Consider the following 16,705-nt stretch of genomic DNA (forward strand, 5'->3'; position numbering starts at 1 on the left):
TTCTAAAAGGAGTCTGCCAGTTGAAAGAAGCTCAGAAAATCATCTATTCAAGTCAAGAAATGGAAAATAACACAAGCAGAGGGCAATTTTTTAAGAATAAAAAATGTTTTCAGTTGAAATGACTGCATCAGCTACTAAGTTTTGAAATAAATCATTTGCAGTGTCGAATCAAGGTGTTTCAAAAAGCCATTTAACAGTTCCTGTTACTATAAAAAAGTATTACCAACCCAAACAGTATGGTAAGGATTATTATTATGAGATGCACAAAATGTGGACCATGTATAACTGACAATAATGCTTGCAAGTCTAAAGTTATATTTACAAAAATTGCCTGAGGGAATGATAAAATCATTGCTATACTTTACATGTCCAAGGAAAACTGTATTTGTTCTTTGTCCTTGCCTTATTCTGGCCTTAAAGGAATTTTATTGACTATTTTGGAGAGAAAAGGCTTGCTTTTTCAATTTTTTTTTTTTAACACCACATTCTCAGACAAAACAAATTCCACCCCTACACATTGACCTGGTGTGGGAGACGCGGTGGCCAATGGTTAGCGCACTCAACTCCCAGTCGAACGGCCCGGGTTCGAGTCCTGGTGGGGGAGCTGCGTTGTGTTCTTGGCCAAGACACTTTACTCTCAGTGCCTCTCTCCACCCAGGTGTATAAATGGGTAACAGCGAATTTACTGCTGGCATTCCATCCAGGGGGAGTAGACCTAGTCGCTTAATGCTACGGAAACCGGGATAAGCTCCAGCTGTATGAGCCACTTGGCTCGGACACAGACTTTACCTTACCTTTTACAGATTGACCTGGAGGTTACAACAAGAGAAATTCCTCTTCCCCATTGATGGTAGAGTTTCATATGGACACCGAACTACAGCTAATCTAGCAGAGTTCCATCCAGCTTCATGATGAAGATTTTATTTATTTTTATTTTCTTTACTGTCTTATTTAAACAACACATTCATCTTAAACATTACATAAATATTTTCAATACTACATGCAGGACCTTAAACTTTATAGCTCCCCATTTGAGATAATAAACATTCAGAAAGTGTTTAAAGTATTGACATACTTTCTGGTTTCAGTGTAAAAGATTTATGGGTGGTTAACCCTTTACTGTCAAAGAATGAACAGCCCCAAAACTTTACCAGGTCAATACATACACATGTACACAAAAGGAGATGTAACAGTAATTAAAATTTTTCCCTGAATTTGACCAAATTCTCTCATCTAGAGCTGATAGAAAAGTTGATTTTTAACCTCTTCTGGAGAAATAATACCAAAATGATGGGTTATCACTGATGGACGATTAAACTACCCTGACTGTAATGTGGTTGAGACCAAACTTTGCCTGAAATTCAACCAGTTTAAATTCAATGATGCATTATTCTCTTTGCAGATCAATCAGACTTTTCATCAGGTGATTTAATAGGGTGCAATAATACTCCTGGTTAATGAGAAAAAAGTTTTCCCTTTTCTTTTGCATTTTTATTTCTTGAGTAGATGTTTCTCTGTGCCTTCTTTTAAATAGTGACTTCCTTGTGTGATAATTTCACAATCCATGTTTACTGGGATAGTTTTCACCTATGAGACAATATTGAAAACGGATTTAAACTAAGCTTACAACTTTACCTAAAAGCAACTCTTTGTTATCAATAATCTATTTCTTTTAAATCTTATCAAAATACAATAAGCTTATATCAGACTCAAAATAAATACAGAAATAAAAAAAACCGTAGGCAAAATTGGGAATAATTTCTGAATTGAGATATATATTTAAATGGAGACTTGTCAACAGAAGGGCTTTCCTAGATATAAAATATTATCAAACAACTTCAGTGATTAGAAGCAAGTATAAAACAAAAGTTCTGTAAACATTGCATGTTAAAAACCTTTTTTCTGATCCCAACGACTTGCTCAGGAGAGCTGTGTATATTTCCTTTTTTGTAATGATTAGCACAAAGAAAAATTGCTTTAAAGACGAAGAAAATTGTCCTCACCATGCTCATGCTGGCGTCTTATCAGATTACACCATGGATGCGATTTCTTCACTGGATCTCCTTGTGTTTTGTTACGCAGCGAAAAATAGCCCCTGAGAAGTTTACTCGCCTTTTTTACAGCCAAAAGCGGCCCAATATTTTCCATTCATCTTAGAAGATGACGAAGGAGTATTATTAGAATCAAAACTTTCGCTTATGTTCCGAAAAACGCGAAAAAACACGGGCTAATTGCCGAATCCTCACTGTAATCTCTCTTCACGCTCAGCCACGGGTCACCGGTAGCCTCGCTATCATGTCTGCGCGGTTACTATTCCAATATGGCGCCGGGAACTAGCAGAAAATTGAATGTGTCCGAAAATTCGAACTACTAGCAGAAAATTGAATGTGTCCGAAAATTCGAACTACTGGCAAAAAATACACCAGAAACGAAAAACGAATCGGAGATGCAAAGCATTGGAAAACAGTCTGAAATTGGAATAGTTCCCGAAAACTGGCACAACCTGAAAAATTCAAATGACTAGAAAGTTTAGAGTTACCGAAAATTTGATTAGGCGAAAATTTCTGAATTCTGACAGAAAATTGATACAACCAACATAAAATTCAAACACACAAGCAACTTATTGTAAAACAAAATGCAATAACAAGTAACATAATCCAAAGTTTAATTATGACGGTAATCACCCACCATAGTGAAAATTTCTGAATTCTGACAGAAAATTGATACAACCAACATAAAATTCAAACACACAAGCAACTTATTGTAAAACAAAATGCAATAACAAGTAACATAATCCAAAGTTTAATTATGACGGTAATCACCCACCATAGTAATCACCCACCATAGTTTTGATCGATCGAATGTCACGCGATCGACCTTCATACAAATTGAAAGACCTTCATTGAAACGTTTTAGCAATACGCAATTACCAAAACGTACAGCGTATAATAAAAAGATACAAACTTCGATTATCAACGTGTCCTATAAAAGCTAAACTAGCTGGCAAACCATGCATATAATGACTTTTAAGTCAAATACGCAGTTATATACCAATGCGGAAGTCACATATTTTGAGATCGTTTGTGAAAACTGTCTCTTTAGTCAATTGCGGATTCTTACCTTTGAGTCTATAGTGCCGATGCTTTCAATGTAGCCGTCTTAGTTGTAGATTGTAAAATTCATGTACCCTAGACCATTTAGCCTGTGACCCGCGTGGCTGGCGGTTTTCAGACTATCAAGCTTGTTTCGCCTGAAAGCCCTTCATGTTTCTTGCTAAAGATCACGTGAACGACCGTATTAACGGCGTTGTATTTCAGACGTGCATGAATTCATGACAGGATTCTTAAATTTACATATTCTTGCGGTTAATTGTAAAACCAATGCGGATAGAATGGTGATGTAATGCTAGCGCGCTGGACTCCGGATCGGGCCGCTTGCGGGGCAGTTTCACGAGAAGTCTTATAAGTTCGTTTAGATAAACCTTCGCAACTGAAGTCTTAAAGAGTATCAAAAAAGCGACAAAATAACTTGCTGGCGTAAGTTGACAAGTTCTTCGCTTCAATTTATGGTCTTATTTATTGCCTTCAATTTATGGACTTCAGTTTATGGCCTTATCGACTAGATGAAAAAGAAATAAGCAGTTCAAAAATTGTTACACGGCCACTGCAAAATATACAACAGTAAAAAAAAAAGGTAAAGTCTGTGTCCGAGCCTAAGTGGCCCATACAGCCGGAGCTTATCCCGGTTTCTGTAGCATTTAGCGACTAGGAGTATTGCTACTCCCCCCTGGATGGGATGCTAGTCCATCGCAGGGTTACCCCCAGCAGTAAGTTCGCCGGTACCCATTTATATATACACCTGGGCGGAGAGAGGCACTGTGAGAGTAAAGTGTCTTGGCCAAGAACACAACGCAGCGCCCCGGCCAGGCCTCAATCCCGGGCCGTTTGACTCGGAGCCGAGCGCGCTAACCATTAGGCCACCGCGCCTCCCAGAATATACAACAGTAGTGTCACAAAAATAGACAACTGTTAAACCTATTGCTGTACAGCAACAAGGAAAGATAATGTACACTGTATAACAATTCTTTAAGTGGATTCCGTTGTGATGGTCGATAAAAGTAAAACAAATAATTAATATAATACGTATATCTAACAAGAGACATAAAAGCATTGCACTACAAGAGGCGATCATTACATGCAACACAACGTTAACATTGAAAGAGATGAAGTTGAATTTTACACAAAGTCGCCGAACATGGCGAGAATAGTAAGTTAACTCCTTGCTTTATAGCAAGTTACAATTTTACAACGTACGTTACGAATTGACCGTAATATTTGACTACAGGGCGTTCTGTAAACTAGATAAGATTAAACAATCAAAACTGCAACCAAGGTATTAATCGGATATTGAACAGGTTTTTTTTGGCTTTTGTTTTTACACAAAGTCGCTGAACATGGCGAGAAGAGTAAGTTAAATCCTTGTTTTATAGCAAGTTACATTTTTACATCGTACGTTACGAATTGACTAATTTTTGACTACAGGGCGTTCTGCAAACTAAACAAGTTTAAACAATCAAAACTGCAACCAAGGTTATTGAATAGGTTTTGTTTATAAATATTTAGTGCCACCTGCCTGTCTTAATTGACTTGTGATCGGTGCTAAAACAAAAGTTATGGTGGCGTGTTGACAAATTATTTCTCCGAATTGATCGATGGTCACAATATAAAATACTTGCTTTCTCAGTGACTTCTCGTGTTAAATAAAGAAATAAAATATGTGGCCACTATTTAAGGTTTACCTACCTGAAAGGGCGAACGAGTTTTTGATTTGTCATCTTGTGTTATTCAAACCGCTTAGTTTTCTTGTTCCAAAATGCCGCCAGCTCTCAGAGCATTTTTCTCTGCATCACATCAAGAACCAACAACTCAATACGGGATCAGTCGATCAGTGTTACCACAGTAAGATCAATTTTGCCTGTGTTTCTGTTTCTATGTCCAGGCGAAGCTTCCACTAATTGTTTTGATTTTGATTTTGTGATGGGCAACTTCATGAGATCATAATTCTGTTTTAGGAAACAAGGAGGAATGGACCATGAATGGCCCTTAATCTGACAAGAAGCCCAAAGGTTACCAACTTTTCCATCGATCAAGTACAGTTTATTATTATTATTATTATTATTATTATTATTATTATTATTATTATTATTATAGCCTCTTGAGACCGATTCTACAGTATTCACGGTTAACTCAGTTGTTTTTGTTGAGGGGGACATTGCGTTTATTGGCCAATTTTTCATGCGGTGTTTCGGCAATTTTAATCTTGGATTGCGGCGGTATTATGGTATTCTCCACGGAAACTTGGGAGATTCGTTTTCTTAGCGTTCTGGTCGACGATAGTCGTTAAAAAGCTTATCCTTCACTTTTCCCGACCATTTTAAGCTGTTTCTGGTCGTTCTGGAAGCAAGCCTAAACAGCTTAATTTTAAGACTAAAACTGCAAGGGACCGCATACGATAATACACTGCTATTCGTAGGATCTGCTGAGAGATCTGATAAGCAATAAAAATGAAATGATAACAAACAAGATTGCAAGGCTGATCATACTACGTGCAAAGTAACTATGCGAGACACTACCGCGAGTAGAACCGATACAGCAGGATTGTAACCGAGGCCAGTGTTAATGGGTATGGGGCGCCAAGTGTAAAATAATTATTTCGCATAATTATATCGAAATTGTGTCAAAATTATATTAAAAATGTATATTATTTCATATAAATCATAAGGTTTTCCTATTAATTTTTTGAAATAATATTTGCATCCTTAATTAATGTTTTCATAAAATACAAAACGTATGTTACATTATTTCAAACAATAAAAAAGGCCTTACAAAATTATATCAAACCATGCTCGTCCAAAGATATCTTTTATTTGAAATAATTTATCTTCATTTGCAACATTATTTCAAACCACGATTTTTTACTACATTCATGATTTCAAATAATGTTTCTTTGTTTCTTCAATTCATGGTTTTATGTAATGCATTATATCATAAAGTTCATGGTTTCATATGATGTATTATATTAAACAATTCATTGTTTCAATATAATGCAATACCATATAATTCATGGTTTTATATAATGCATTTTATCATACAATCCATGGTTTCATATAATGCGTTATATGATTTAATCCAAGGTTTCATATAATTCATTGTCTCAAATAATGCATTATATCATATAATCCGTGGTTTCGTATAATCCATGGTTTTATATAATTCGTGGTTTCATATAATTCATGGATTCGTATAACGCATGATATCACATAATCCATGGTTTCATATAATGCGTGGTTTCATATAATTCATGGTTTCATATAGCGCATTATATCTTATAATCCATGGTTTCATATAATTCATGGTTTCATATAACGCATTACATCATAGAATCCATGGTTTCATAGGCCAGTTGGAAAACAAGGACTGGACTCTGGACTGGACTGAACTGGACTGAACTTTTTTTTTTTTTTTTTCCCCATGTTTTTCATTTTTAGTGCCAGGGGGAGGTGGGTCTTGTTTTATGTTTATTATTTTCAGTGGGGGTGGGAGGGGAGTTATTCAGTGTTTTTTTCTTTTAGTGGGGGGAGCGTGTGTTGTCATCCCGGAGGGGGAGGGGGGTCAGTAATTTGCGTGTCATTGGCAACAACGTCTGTTTTGTCTACTAGTCAAAGTATAGTCACACGACGTTTTGATCTCAGCATGAACTTTGTTTTCCTGCGAACGGTGAAAACTCTACTTCTGTTTGTCGTGAATGTGTGATTTGTCCCTATCTTGCTTGGGGATTTATTTATTGAAGGTTTGCTGCATTACAATATACTGATACCCTTACGCTGCAATGATTGTGGATGCATCCAAAGCTGAAGATCCTGTATTGCACTGCTTCTAATAAATAGTTCAATACCGGTCTAATAAGCAGTGCAATACAGGACCCCCAGGTTTGGATGCAACCACAGTCATTGCAGCGTAAGGGTATCAGTATATTGTAATGCAGCAAACCTCCAATAAATAAATCCCCCAGCAAGATAGGGACAAACCACACATTCACGACAAACAGAAGTAGAGTTTTCACCGTTCGCAGGAAAACAAAGTTCATGCTGAGATCAAAACGTCGTGTGACTATACTTTGACTAGTAGACAAAATCCAGTTCAGTCCAGTCCAGAGTCCAGTCCTTGTTTTCCAACTGGCCTATGAAACCATGGATTATATGATGTAATGCGTTATATGAAACCATGAATTATATGAAACCATGGATTATAAGATATAATGCGTTATATGAAACCATGAATTATATGAAGCCATGCATTATATGAAACCATGGATTATGTGATATCATGCGTTATACGAATCCATGAATTATATGAAACCACGAATTATATAAAACCATGGATTATACGAAACCACGGATTATATGATATAATGCACTACTTGAGACCATGAATTATATGAAACCTTGGATTAAATCATATAACGCATTGCAGAAACCATGGATTGTATGATAAAATGCATTATATAAAACCATGAATTATATGGTATTGCATTTTATACCATGCCATAGAAAATACAGCCAATCAGAATACAGGAAAGCCATTGTATATTCGACGGTATTCAACCCAACCTTCCCATCGTTCGCTGCGATTGTATTCTCGACGAGATTTAGTAAGCGTATTTTCTATGGCATGGTATAAAATAGTTACACAACACTTTCTCGTGGTATACTATGAAATATCCCACTTGTCTCTTGTATTTTCTTGGTATACACACTCGCCTAAAGGCTCGTGTGTACATCGAGAAAATACAAGTGACTCGTGGGATATTCCATAGTATACCACTCGAAAGCGTTGCATAACTAGTATATATTGACACAATGAATTGTTTAATATAATACATCATATGAAACCATGAACTATATGATATAATACATTACATGAAACCATGAATTGAAGAAACAAAGAAACATTATTTGAAATCATGAATGTAGTAAAAAATCGTGGTTTGAAATAATGTTGCAAATGAAGATAAATTATTTCAAATAAAAGATATCTTTGGACGAGCATGGTTTGATATAATTTTGTAAGGCCTTTTTATTGTTTGAAATAATGTAACATAAGTTTTGTATTTTATGAAAACATTAATTAAGGATGCAAATATTATTTCAAAAAATTAATAGGAAAACCTTATGATTTATATGAAATAATATACATTTTTAATATAATTTTGACACAATTTCGATATAATTATGCGAAATAATTATTTTACACTTGGCGCCCCATAAATGGGCAGTTTGAAAAAGAAAAGAAGATTTCTTACTACTTAATCATCTTTTAGTTCTAGCTAAATGCCGGAAGAACAACAACCGTCCATCTCTTCGAGTATTCACTAAAATTGTTAACTATACATACCAACTGGAATTATATGCAATGAAATCAAAAAATCTGCAGGAAGACAGCCAAAATCTAAATCAAAAATGGAAAAATATACTGAGAGTTTCTAAATTTCTTAATGTAACTCCTGTAGAGCTAAATAGTTATTCTTTAAAACAAAGTATATAAATTAAGCCATACAAATTGTAAGTAATGGTCATTGTAAGTTATTTAATCCTGTGTTAACTGAATTATTATCAGCAGCACAAAACGAAATCGTATAGAAGTGGAAGTGATTGTAAATGTAATTGTAGTCGTGTTGTAAATGATGTAAGTAGTGATTTTAGTATTGTTATGTAAGTAAGGTAACTGTATTGTAGTGCAAGTAGCTGTGTTGTATAACATTTGTATAATAAGTAGTGTGTAATAATGAACTGTATTTAGCCTCAGTGTTGTAAGTAGGGTTGGCAAATTCATTCAAAAAAAAAATTATTTGCGTTCGTTTGGCTCTTTGAGCTGGCATCAATAAGATACGCCACATCGCGCTGATGAGTCTTAATAAGGACGAACCACATGTCCGCGGTTGTAATTCTGCTGTATCGGTTCTAGTTGTGTTGGTATCTCGCAGAGTCTACCTTTCATGTAGTATGATCAGCCTTGCAGTCTTGTTTGTTATTATTTCCTTTTATTGCTGATCACATCTCTCAGCAGATTCTACGAATAGCAGCATAATCATATACTTTTCACTTGGTTTTAGATTGGAAACGCAATGAAACCATAGAGCAATAGACCTTTGTTGTCATCTAGTGACTGCAAAAAAGCTCCATCTACTCCCAAGATTTCTTGTGTGGATACAACGGTTAACGTACTTTTTGCAAGCTATTCAATCAAACACTAAAAAAAATTATATCAATTTATTGTATCAATCAATTAGCTTTGAGCTTCTCGTATATCAAACAGTCCAGCTTTCTCATCGAAATGTCGTTCGGCTCTAACACTGCAGATTTTCATTCTTAAATGTTTCACAAAGCATATGTTATTAAACGGTTATAACAAACCAATTGAATTCGATTTTATAGTTATAACCAGAAGACGACAGATCGGGATTCATTTCCATAAATCGTCTTATAGTTTTAATTAGTGCTTGTCGTTGCTGGAAAAGTATCAAGAACTTGCTTCTCCTCTATCGTGACTTCTCTCGCGTTCGCTGTGGTCATCATTTACAGGGTTGCTTTGATCAGCGTGGTCAGCATATCGATACCTTATTGCCAAGAAGAGGAACACAGCGGCGTTGATCAGCATAAGACCAGCTAACAGGAACATGTAATATTCAAGCGTGCCTTTGTTGAGGTCGTCAGGATACCACTTGCCGTGTGAAGCGTGTTTGACAATGTCAGCCAACAAGCTAGCTACGTAATAACCCAAGCCTATCATAGCCAAGCACACACCCATCACCACGCCACGTAGGTCGGCAGGAGACTGGGAATAGGCAAATTCAAGACCTAGAATGAAACACATTTATCAAAGTGGGTCTCACTGATTCTGCATCATTCCATTTAACAATCAGAAAACGAGCCCGAGTTTTCATTTATAGTAATCTAGGGTAAGTGGTCTAACTGTTTAAGTAAAAACTTTAAAAGATTGCTGCAAAAACCAAAAATCAAGAATCCATTGTCTTTTTAACCCATTGACGCCTGTGCCGGCCAAACTCTGCCGTGACGAATGTTTGCCTCTGTTTGTTTGGTTTGAAGAGAACAGTCAATGAAAAATGTACAATATAATCATGAAAAGCAGCAAGGAAAAAGATCCGAAGTTAAGAAAAGCGAACGTATATTAAAAAGAAGAAACGGTTTCAATAAATCCCAAAACTGCGTAGAAACTTTTACCCACCTGTTACAGACACGAGAGCTTCACTTGTTCCTTGCAGAATGTACTGGGGTACTTGATAAAACACACTCATAGTGGATGCGTCTACAGTTTTATTGAAAACATCTTGTTCGAATGTGCCATAGTCGTGTTTTCGTACAACTTCAATGATTCCCGCCAAAGCCACCGAGCCAGCGGCGAAGAGCAGTCCAACACCGATTCTGCGCAGTGGGGTGAAGTTGACGCCAAAGCGGAGGAGGCCTGGGTACACGACTCGGTCAATAAGAGGGATGATTATCAGTACGGACAGGCCTTCAAATACAGTGAGTGACGCTGCTGGAAAGGAAACTTTATCGGAGACTTTCAGATTCATGTAAGAACCTTGTAAGAGATAGGTGGTGAGACCCTACAAGAAAAAAAAATGTCAAAATAAGATAATTGTGCAAACAATACCAAGAAATTTTGAAAGGAGACTAGAAGATGCGGGGCTCGACTCTTAAAATGAGTTTGTTTTACATTATCACGTTTGTGTTATAAACATGCATGAATATTCATACTAGTCGCCCTCACTCACTTTACATACACCATCTATATCTATAAACAACGCCTAAATTGGAAGGTCTCCTTTTACGAGACCTACAAAGTTTCAACGGCGAGGAAGCTAAAGTGAAAGCACTGCTTGATGGCTTTTTGCGCTAGTTATATAATTTAATAACTTTTTATCCTGAGATGGCATTTCAAGACGTATTTTTTCGTGAGTCTGGGCAATTAGAGTTCAATCGAGAGCACCCCACCCCCCCCCGCACTCCACCACGCATGCACCTTCCTACCTGACCAAATACTGTCCAATAGAATATGAAGGTTAAGAAAATTGGAATCAACCGAACCACTGACTTAACGCCTTCCACCATTTCATCAGAATACTTTCCTCCGAGAGCATGTTTAGCTCCATCCAGCCAGTGAGTACAAAATGGCTTTTTCTTGCAACAGAATTTGTCTTTCAGTCCTCTACCAATGATGCGGAGCGTGTCTGCTAGGTAGCTACCTTCTGGAGGGTGTAATATGTAATGCTTTCTTCCGATGACGAGAAGAATAGTTGCACAAGCCATAGAAACGGCGGTTATCAGGTAGCCATAGAAAAACGAGGTTTCTTGTTGAACGTACACTACAGCGGTAAATGCGATCAGCCCACCAACCTGAATAAACCAGTAAAACCAGTCGAAGAATTTTTGCACCATCTCTTTTCCTTCTTCTTGTACTTGGTCTGCTCCCATAGGGGACACGTTTGCCTTGATCCCCCCTGTTGCTATGGCGATAAGGATGAGTGACACAGCAAGAAATCCTTCCTTACTTGACATGCTCAAAGCGTAGGCCGATGGGTAGTTATAGGTAGTGGCCGTGAGGAGCACGGTGCCGACTATGTAGAGCAGTGAACATCCATATATGGTGTTGTATCGCCCCAGCATTGTGTCGGCTAACCAACCACCAATAACAGGAGTGAAGAAACAAGATCCTAGGGAAGAAAAGACAGTTTGTTTTATATTATGTAAAACTAACTTAGCTATCCAAAGAAATTATCCAGCGCCAGTGAAACGAAACCTAATGATGGTTTAAGATGTAACGCCAAGGTTTTAAATTTAAGAGGCGGCGGGCCATTTTGTGAGTCTTTAATTAGGAATTAAAAACATTTTACAATGCCGATGCGTTTTTAACCATGAAGCCCTAAGACACCAAGCCTTCCTTGAGTTGTATTACCTTGCAGTTAATAGATGTTGCAAAGCTTTTCTTTCTCTGGAAGTCCCTTGAATGGCAAATTGCAAAAATGTCTAGTTACGTTTTCGTCAGGCAGGTTTTCCTTAAAGGGAACCTTAACTCTTACGACAAGTTGACGTTGAAATAATGCCTAAATTGCAAATTTTACAAGACAAGGGAGAAAAAACATTTGAATAGCAACAAAAATTGGAAAATATTATTGATTTCAAATTTCCCGCGCGCCGCCATGTGTAATGGTTGCCCAATTGTTTCACATTATACATGTAGGTCCTCCGTATAAATCTCAAATTCCTAGCCCAAATTTTACCCAAATTCCATTTCCCAGCGTATTGTTTTCCCAAGTTATGAATTCCCAATCCCAGTACCAGCTCCACTGTTTTTTCGTTTGTGTTTTCCAGTCCCAGTGTCCCAAATCTCATTTTCCGAGTGAAAATTTACCCAAATTACCCCTTCAGGCGCGGTGGCCGGAGGCGCCGACAGGAACGGCCCGGGCGAGACCGGCCGGGCGCGCGGTGCTGGAGACACCACAGTGCCCCCCATCCAGGTGAAGGGACGCGAACGCTGGGGGGCCCGCGAGGACAGCACCCACCAGGGGGAGAGCAACCCAGCGCGCACGGAACGGGAGCGCGAGAGCCCAGGCCGGAGACTACTTTACCTTACCCCATCAGGATCCCTCAACATAAGGTCAATGGCACCTCAAATTTTACTTGTATTCAACGATCTTTTATTCCCTACAATTTCAAAACAGACATCGTACCTTGAAATGCCAACGTGATTGTGCTAGGTAACGGTGAGGCAAGCTTAAGAACATCTTTACAGTAAAATACCAGATTAGCTGTCACGCCATAGAACGTAAGACGTTCACAAAGCTCGACAACTAAAATACAAAGAACAACGAGATATCTCTTTCTCCTTGATGGTGTCTCTTGCAAACGAGGTATCGAGTTGTACCTCTGCGTCTCTTTCAAGCCATCGTTGATCAGAGAGAGTTTTTCTTCTTTAAGAGATCCCATTATGTCTAAAGCGGAAGTCAGAAACAAAAATGAATCAGTGGGATTTAAATTTTGGATGCTGCGAATAAAACATTGACAAAGAGTTAAGAGAAAGAATTAATAGTCTGGTGTAATTTTATCGGCTAGCTGCTACGTCGTGAAAACCGATTAAGTCTTCCAAAAAACTATCTAACCAAAAGAAAAATTCAATTAAACTAGAATTCAGCGTTTTAGCAACAACATTAATGGGTCAAGCTGTTCAGCGACAACAAAACTTAGCTAACCGTGTCTTTACAGAAATCCGAAGGCAAACTTTGCTCCTAAGCTTTGAAAAGAAACTTCAACAAAATCAGGAGCGTATAAAACATGTTATAAAGATTGTAAACAATCATCTCACGTTTATTATCGAATTCAACATCAAGTGATCACGTATGCAAAAGCTGCCCCATTTTCCCCCCATCGGGGTAATTATAGGCCAAAAGTGAAAAAAAAAAAAAAAACTGATCACGTATGTAAACAAATTTATGACGTACGGCGTTCAGCTTCGAGCGGTCACGCGATCTTCATGCGGTCGAAAGACTTTAAATGAGGTTTTTGGCAAACCGTTGGACTCACTCTGATATTATACTAAATAATATGGCAACTGATAAAAACATTGAAACTTATTAACTGTCAACATGACACATATAAGCTTATCTGGCGGACGAACCCATGCGTATATTAAAATGGAAAACTGAACACAGTTTTACATGCGGAAGTCATATGCTTTGAGATCGGTTGTGAGAACGACTCCTTTACTAACTTCGCGGATTCTTACCTTTGAGTCTCACTGTCGACGCTTTCAATGGAACCGTCTTTAGCGTAGATTGTAAAATTTAAGTACCCTCGACTAAATGACACAATTGAAGCCTGTAACCTCCGTTGCTAGCGGTTTTCAGGCTACGAAGCTTCAGGCTACGAAGCTTGTTCCGCCTCAAGGCTTTCACGTGCCTTGCTCGGTCAAGGATCACATGAGAGACAGTTTGGATGACGTTGTTTACACATGTGCGTGTACACATTCACGTAACTTGGTGTAAAAGGTCAAATCAATAATAATAACTTAGAAATATCCTTAAAAGTTTTTTCAAAATCTATTAACAATATTAAAAGAACTATACGAGGGTAAAAATACTCAAATGTTTTGAAGACGATCTTTCATGGAACTCGCTTTGGCATTCTTAAATCCAATGTGAATGAACGCCTCGTGTGCGGGAGGCCTAAAGCGGTAAGTCACGTAATTTTAGACAACATTGACACTGACCAACTGATCACAGAATTAACTGAAATATCACAATAACGACTTAAAACTGTAGAAGAGCTCAAAAGAAACAGGGAAAAGCCAAAGACGGGCGTGGATGAGCAAAATTTGAGAAGATTAAACGGATTGCGTTCGGGTAAACTTGAAAAACGTCGGCCCGACCTTTTTCAAGTTTCAATTTGTAAAAAGTGTCGCTTACAATGCCCACAAATCATCCTTGTTTGTTATGTGGCCGTGATTTTGCCAATTAACTTAGAGCTCTTAATTAACGAAAATAAATAAAATTACCTAAAATACCGTGACGTAGCCCCTTTAATACACGTAGAGCGGAGGACCGGACGGGACACCAACAGAGGTTTGTGAAGGACACGGAGGATGAGGAACGGCATCTCAAGCGCATCCTGGACATATCTGTTTAATAACGCGTTGGACTCCTGATCGGGTGCTCCACTTTTGAGTCTTAGAATTGATGAAGGGTAAATTCACACCTTTAATAAATTAAAGATGAAGGCTTGAAACAGCGGAAAGCAGTCCAAAAAACGGCCCGTTGACGTTAAACGGTAATATCTCGACAAAGTTGATCAGTCAAGGTTTCCAACCGGTGGAGAATTAAAACAGTTTTTACCTCCTCAACAAAATGTCTGAAAAGTACTCCTCCTGCTCTGTTAGTCACGTGGTAGTCAAAAAATTAAATGCCGTTTAACGGCTCTTTTAAAATGTAAGGGAAAATCCTGCTCTGTGTACTTATTTTAAAGTCACGTCGTTTTTAATCGGTTGAGAAATGAAAACCGTATTAACTGCGGTAGTAAAGTGGCTGAGAAACTCCTGCTCTGTGTATTTCGTCTGTCTTAGACATAATGACGGAATTCTGACAGTGAGGGACCACTGTTCCAAATTGCGACATGACAAGCTTTAAAATTCATTCGAGGGACATGCATAGTACCTACCCTTACGGGGCCTCTTTGATCATTACGTGGTGTTCTTAGGAAGACACCTTAATTGTCAGGCAGAGTTGTAGATGTATAATACATCTACAACTCTGCCTGACACTGACATGTGTAAACGTTAGAAGCAACTTTTATAACAACTTAAAATACTTTTCGACCAAAAAACTTCGGCCTTTGTTGGTTTTAAAATAAGGCTAACTGAATAACCGCATCGAACGGTTCACAATTTTGCACGTGCTACGCCAGCAAAAGATAGCAAACGATCTTTGTCCGAGCTGCGAGGATGAAGCTAGTAAAGGCGGAATGATCATGAGTTTGCAAAATGGCATGTTGTATTACGGTTTATGACCTGTGGACTAGAATAATCGTGAGAAATAAAATGAATGAAATGAAAAATGACTCAAAGAAATAAATTCAACTGAAAAGCGCGCCCTTTCTTGGCGTCTATTTGCAAAAGCAGTCGTACTTTTTAACGTTGCGGGCTCGACTTCTGTGGCAGTCAAAGACAGCACCAAAAACAAACAAACAAACAAAAAGCAAACAAAGTAAGGCGTCTTCGATTTCATACTGCAGAACCATAATCTTTCGAGGAACCCGAAGAATGAGTCATGCTCGTCGGAAAGCTCGTCGCATGCAGTCGGGAACATACGTCACGCACTAGATAACAACCATCCGCGGAGACCCAGGGGCAGCTAGTTGCGGCGAGGGAAAGTATATACAGGCGAAAAAAAAAAAAAAATAATCGGCGAAGAAAATTCATTGCCCCGCCCTTACTGACTGCCCCTGGGTCTCTGAAGACGGATGACAGCCATAGTGCATCAATTTCTCTCATTTTCGACTCATTTGGTGTTTTGAACAACTTGACCGACCTAGCCGCGTGCTTGTCGTTCCTTTGGGGGGTGCGCGGGCGGCGAGCGAGGCAGGGAAAGAGTATTAACAACCTCTCTTTCTCTCCCTCCCCCCCCCCCCCCCCCCTCCCCCCCCCCCCCCCCCCCCCCAGCCCCCCCCCTTTACCGACCGCCGGTCATTTACATAATAAAGTCAATAACTATCGTATCTTCTGTCGGACGTATTATAAAACGGGTATCTTTTGTGCGCCTCTTTTAATTTATATTACTTCAGTTTTGACCCTTCGCGTAGATTCCTTTGAAAGTCGCTGAACCCGACAAGCCGTCCAATTTAGCAACTGCTAGACGCTTCTAGAAAATTGTTTACGATGCCGTTGTCCTCAAATATTCATGACTTTTTCATGTCAAATAATTTCTTTCTTTCTTTAGACCGCTGTTTATATTCATGCTAACTTATTCAAACTTAGTGAACATATTCTATGTCAGGCTGGTTGTTGGTAAAAGGCGTCATCGTAGTCGAGCCCGCAAGTTTCAAAGAAAAAATGCGACTGCTTTTGCAATTTAAATC

At 38.4% G+C, this 16,705-nt stretch overlaps 1 protein-coding gene, 1 long non-coding RNA gene and 1 pseudogene across 3 annotated transcripts in view; all 3 read right to left on the bottom strand.

Annotated features, from left to right (window-relative positions):
- LOC144650529 (solute carrier family 15 member 4-like) overlaps nucleotides 1-3,326 on the bottom strand; it is a 31,009-nt pseudogene extending 27,683 nt beyond the window's left edge. The window contains exon 1 of the transcript XR_013570138.1: nucleotides 3,121-3,326. The product of XR_013570138.1 is annotated as a solute carrier family 15 member 4-like (transcript). The remainder of the gene's footprint in view (nucleotides 1-3,120) is intronic.
- LOC144650528 (uncharacterized) lies at nucleotides 906-2,818 on the bottom strand. Its single transcript, XR_013570137.1, has 2 exons — nucleotides 2,004-2,818; nucleotides 906-1,587 (listed from the first exon to the last, which is right to left on the bottom strand). It is a non-coding gene; the product is annotated as an uncharacterized LOC144650528 (long non-coding RNA).
- Nucleotides 3,327-9,312: 5,986 nt separating the features above from the next.
- On the bottom strand, nucleotides 9,313-14,036 carry LOC144650530 (solute carrier family 15 member 4-like). Its single transcript, XM_078510218.1, has 5 exons — nucleotides 13,863-14,036; nucleotides 12,811-13,071; nucleotides 11,111-11,793; nucleotides 10,305-10,686; nucleotides 9,313-9,916 (listed from the first exon to the last, which is right to left on the bottom strand). The coding sequence occupies exons 2-5, from the start codon at nucleotides 13,064-13,066 to the stop codon at nucleotides 9,579-9,581; spliced, it is 1,659 nt and encodes a 552-aa protein (XP_078366344.1). The 5' UTR covers nucleotides 13,067-13,071; nucleotides 13,863-14,036; the 3' UTR covers nucleotides 9,313-9,578.
- Between the last annotated feature and the right edge of the window lie 2,669 nt (nucleotides 14,037-16,705).

This window comes from Oculina patagonica, chromosome 4 (genome assembly GCF_052425735.1).
Source record: "Oculina patagonica isolate OP01 chromosome 4, crgOcupat, whole genome shotgun sequence".
NCBI lineage: Eukaryota > Metazoa > Cnidaria > Anthozoa > Scleractinia > Oculinidae > Oculina > Oculina patagonica.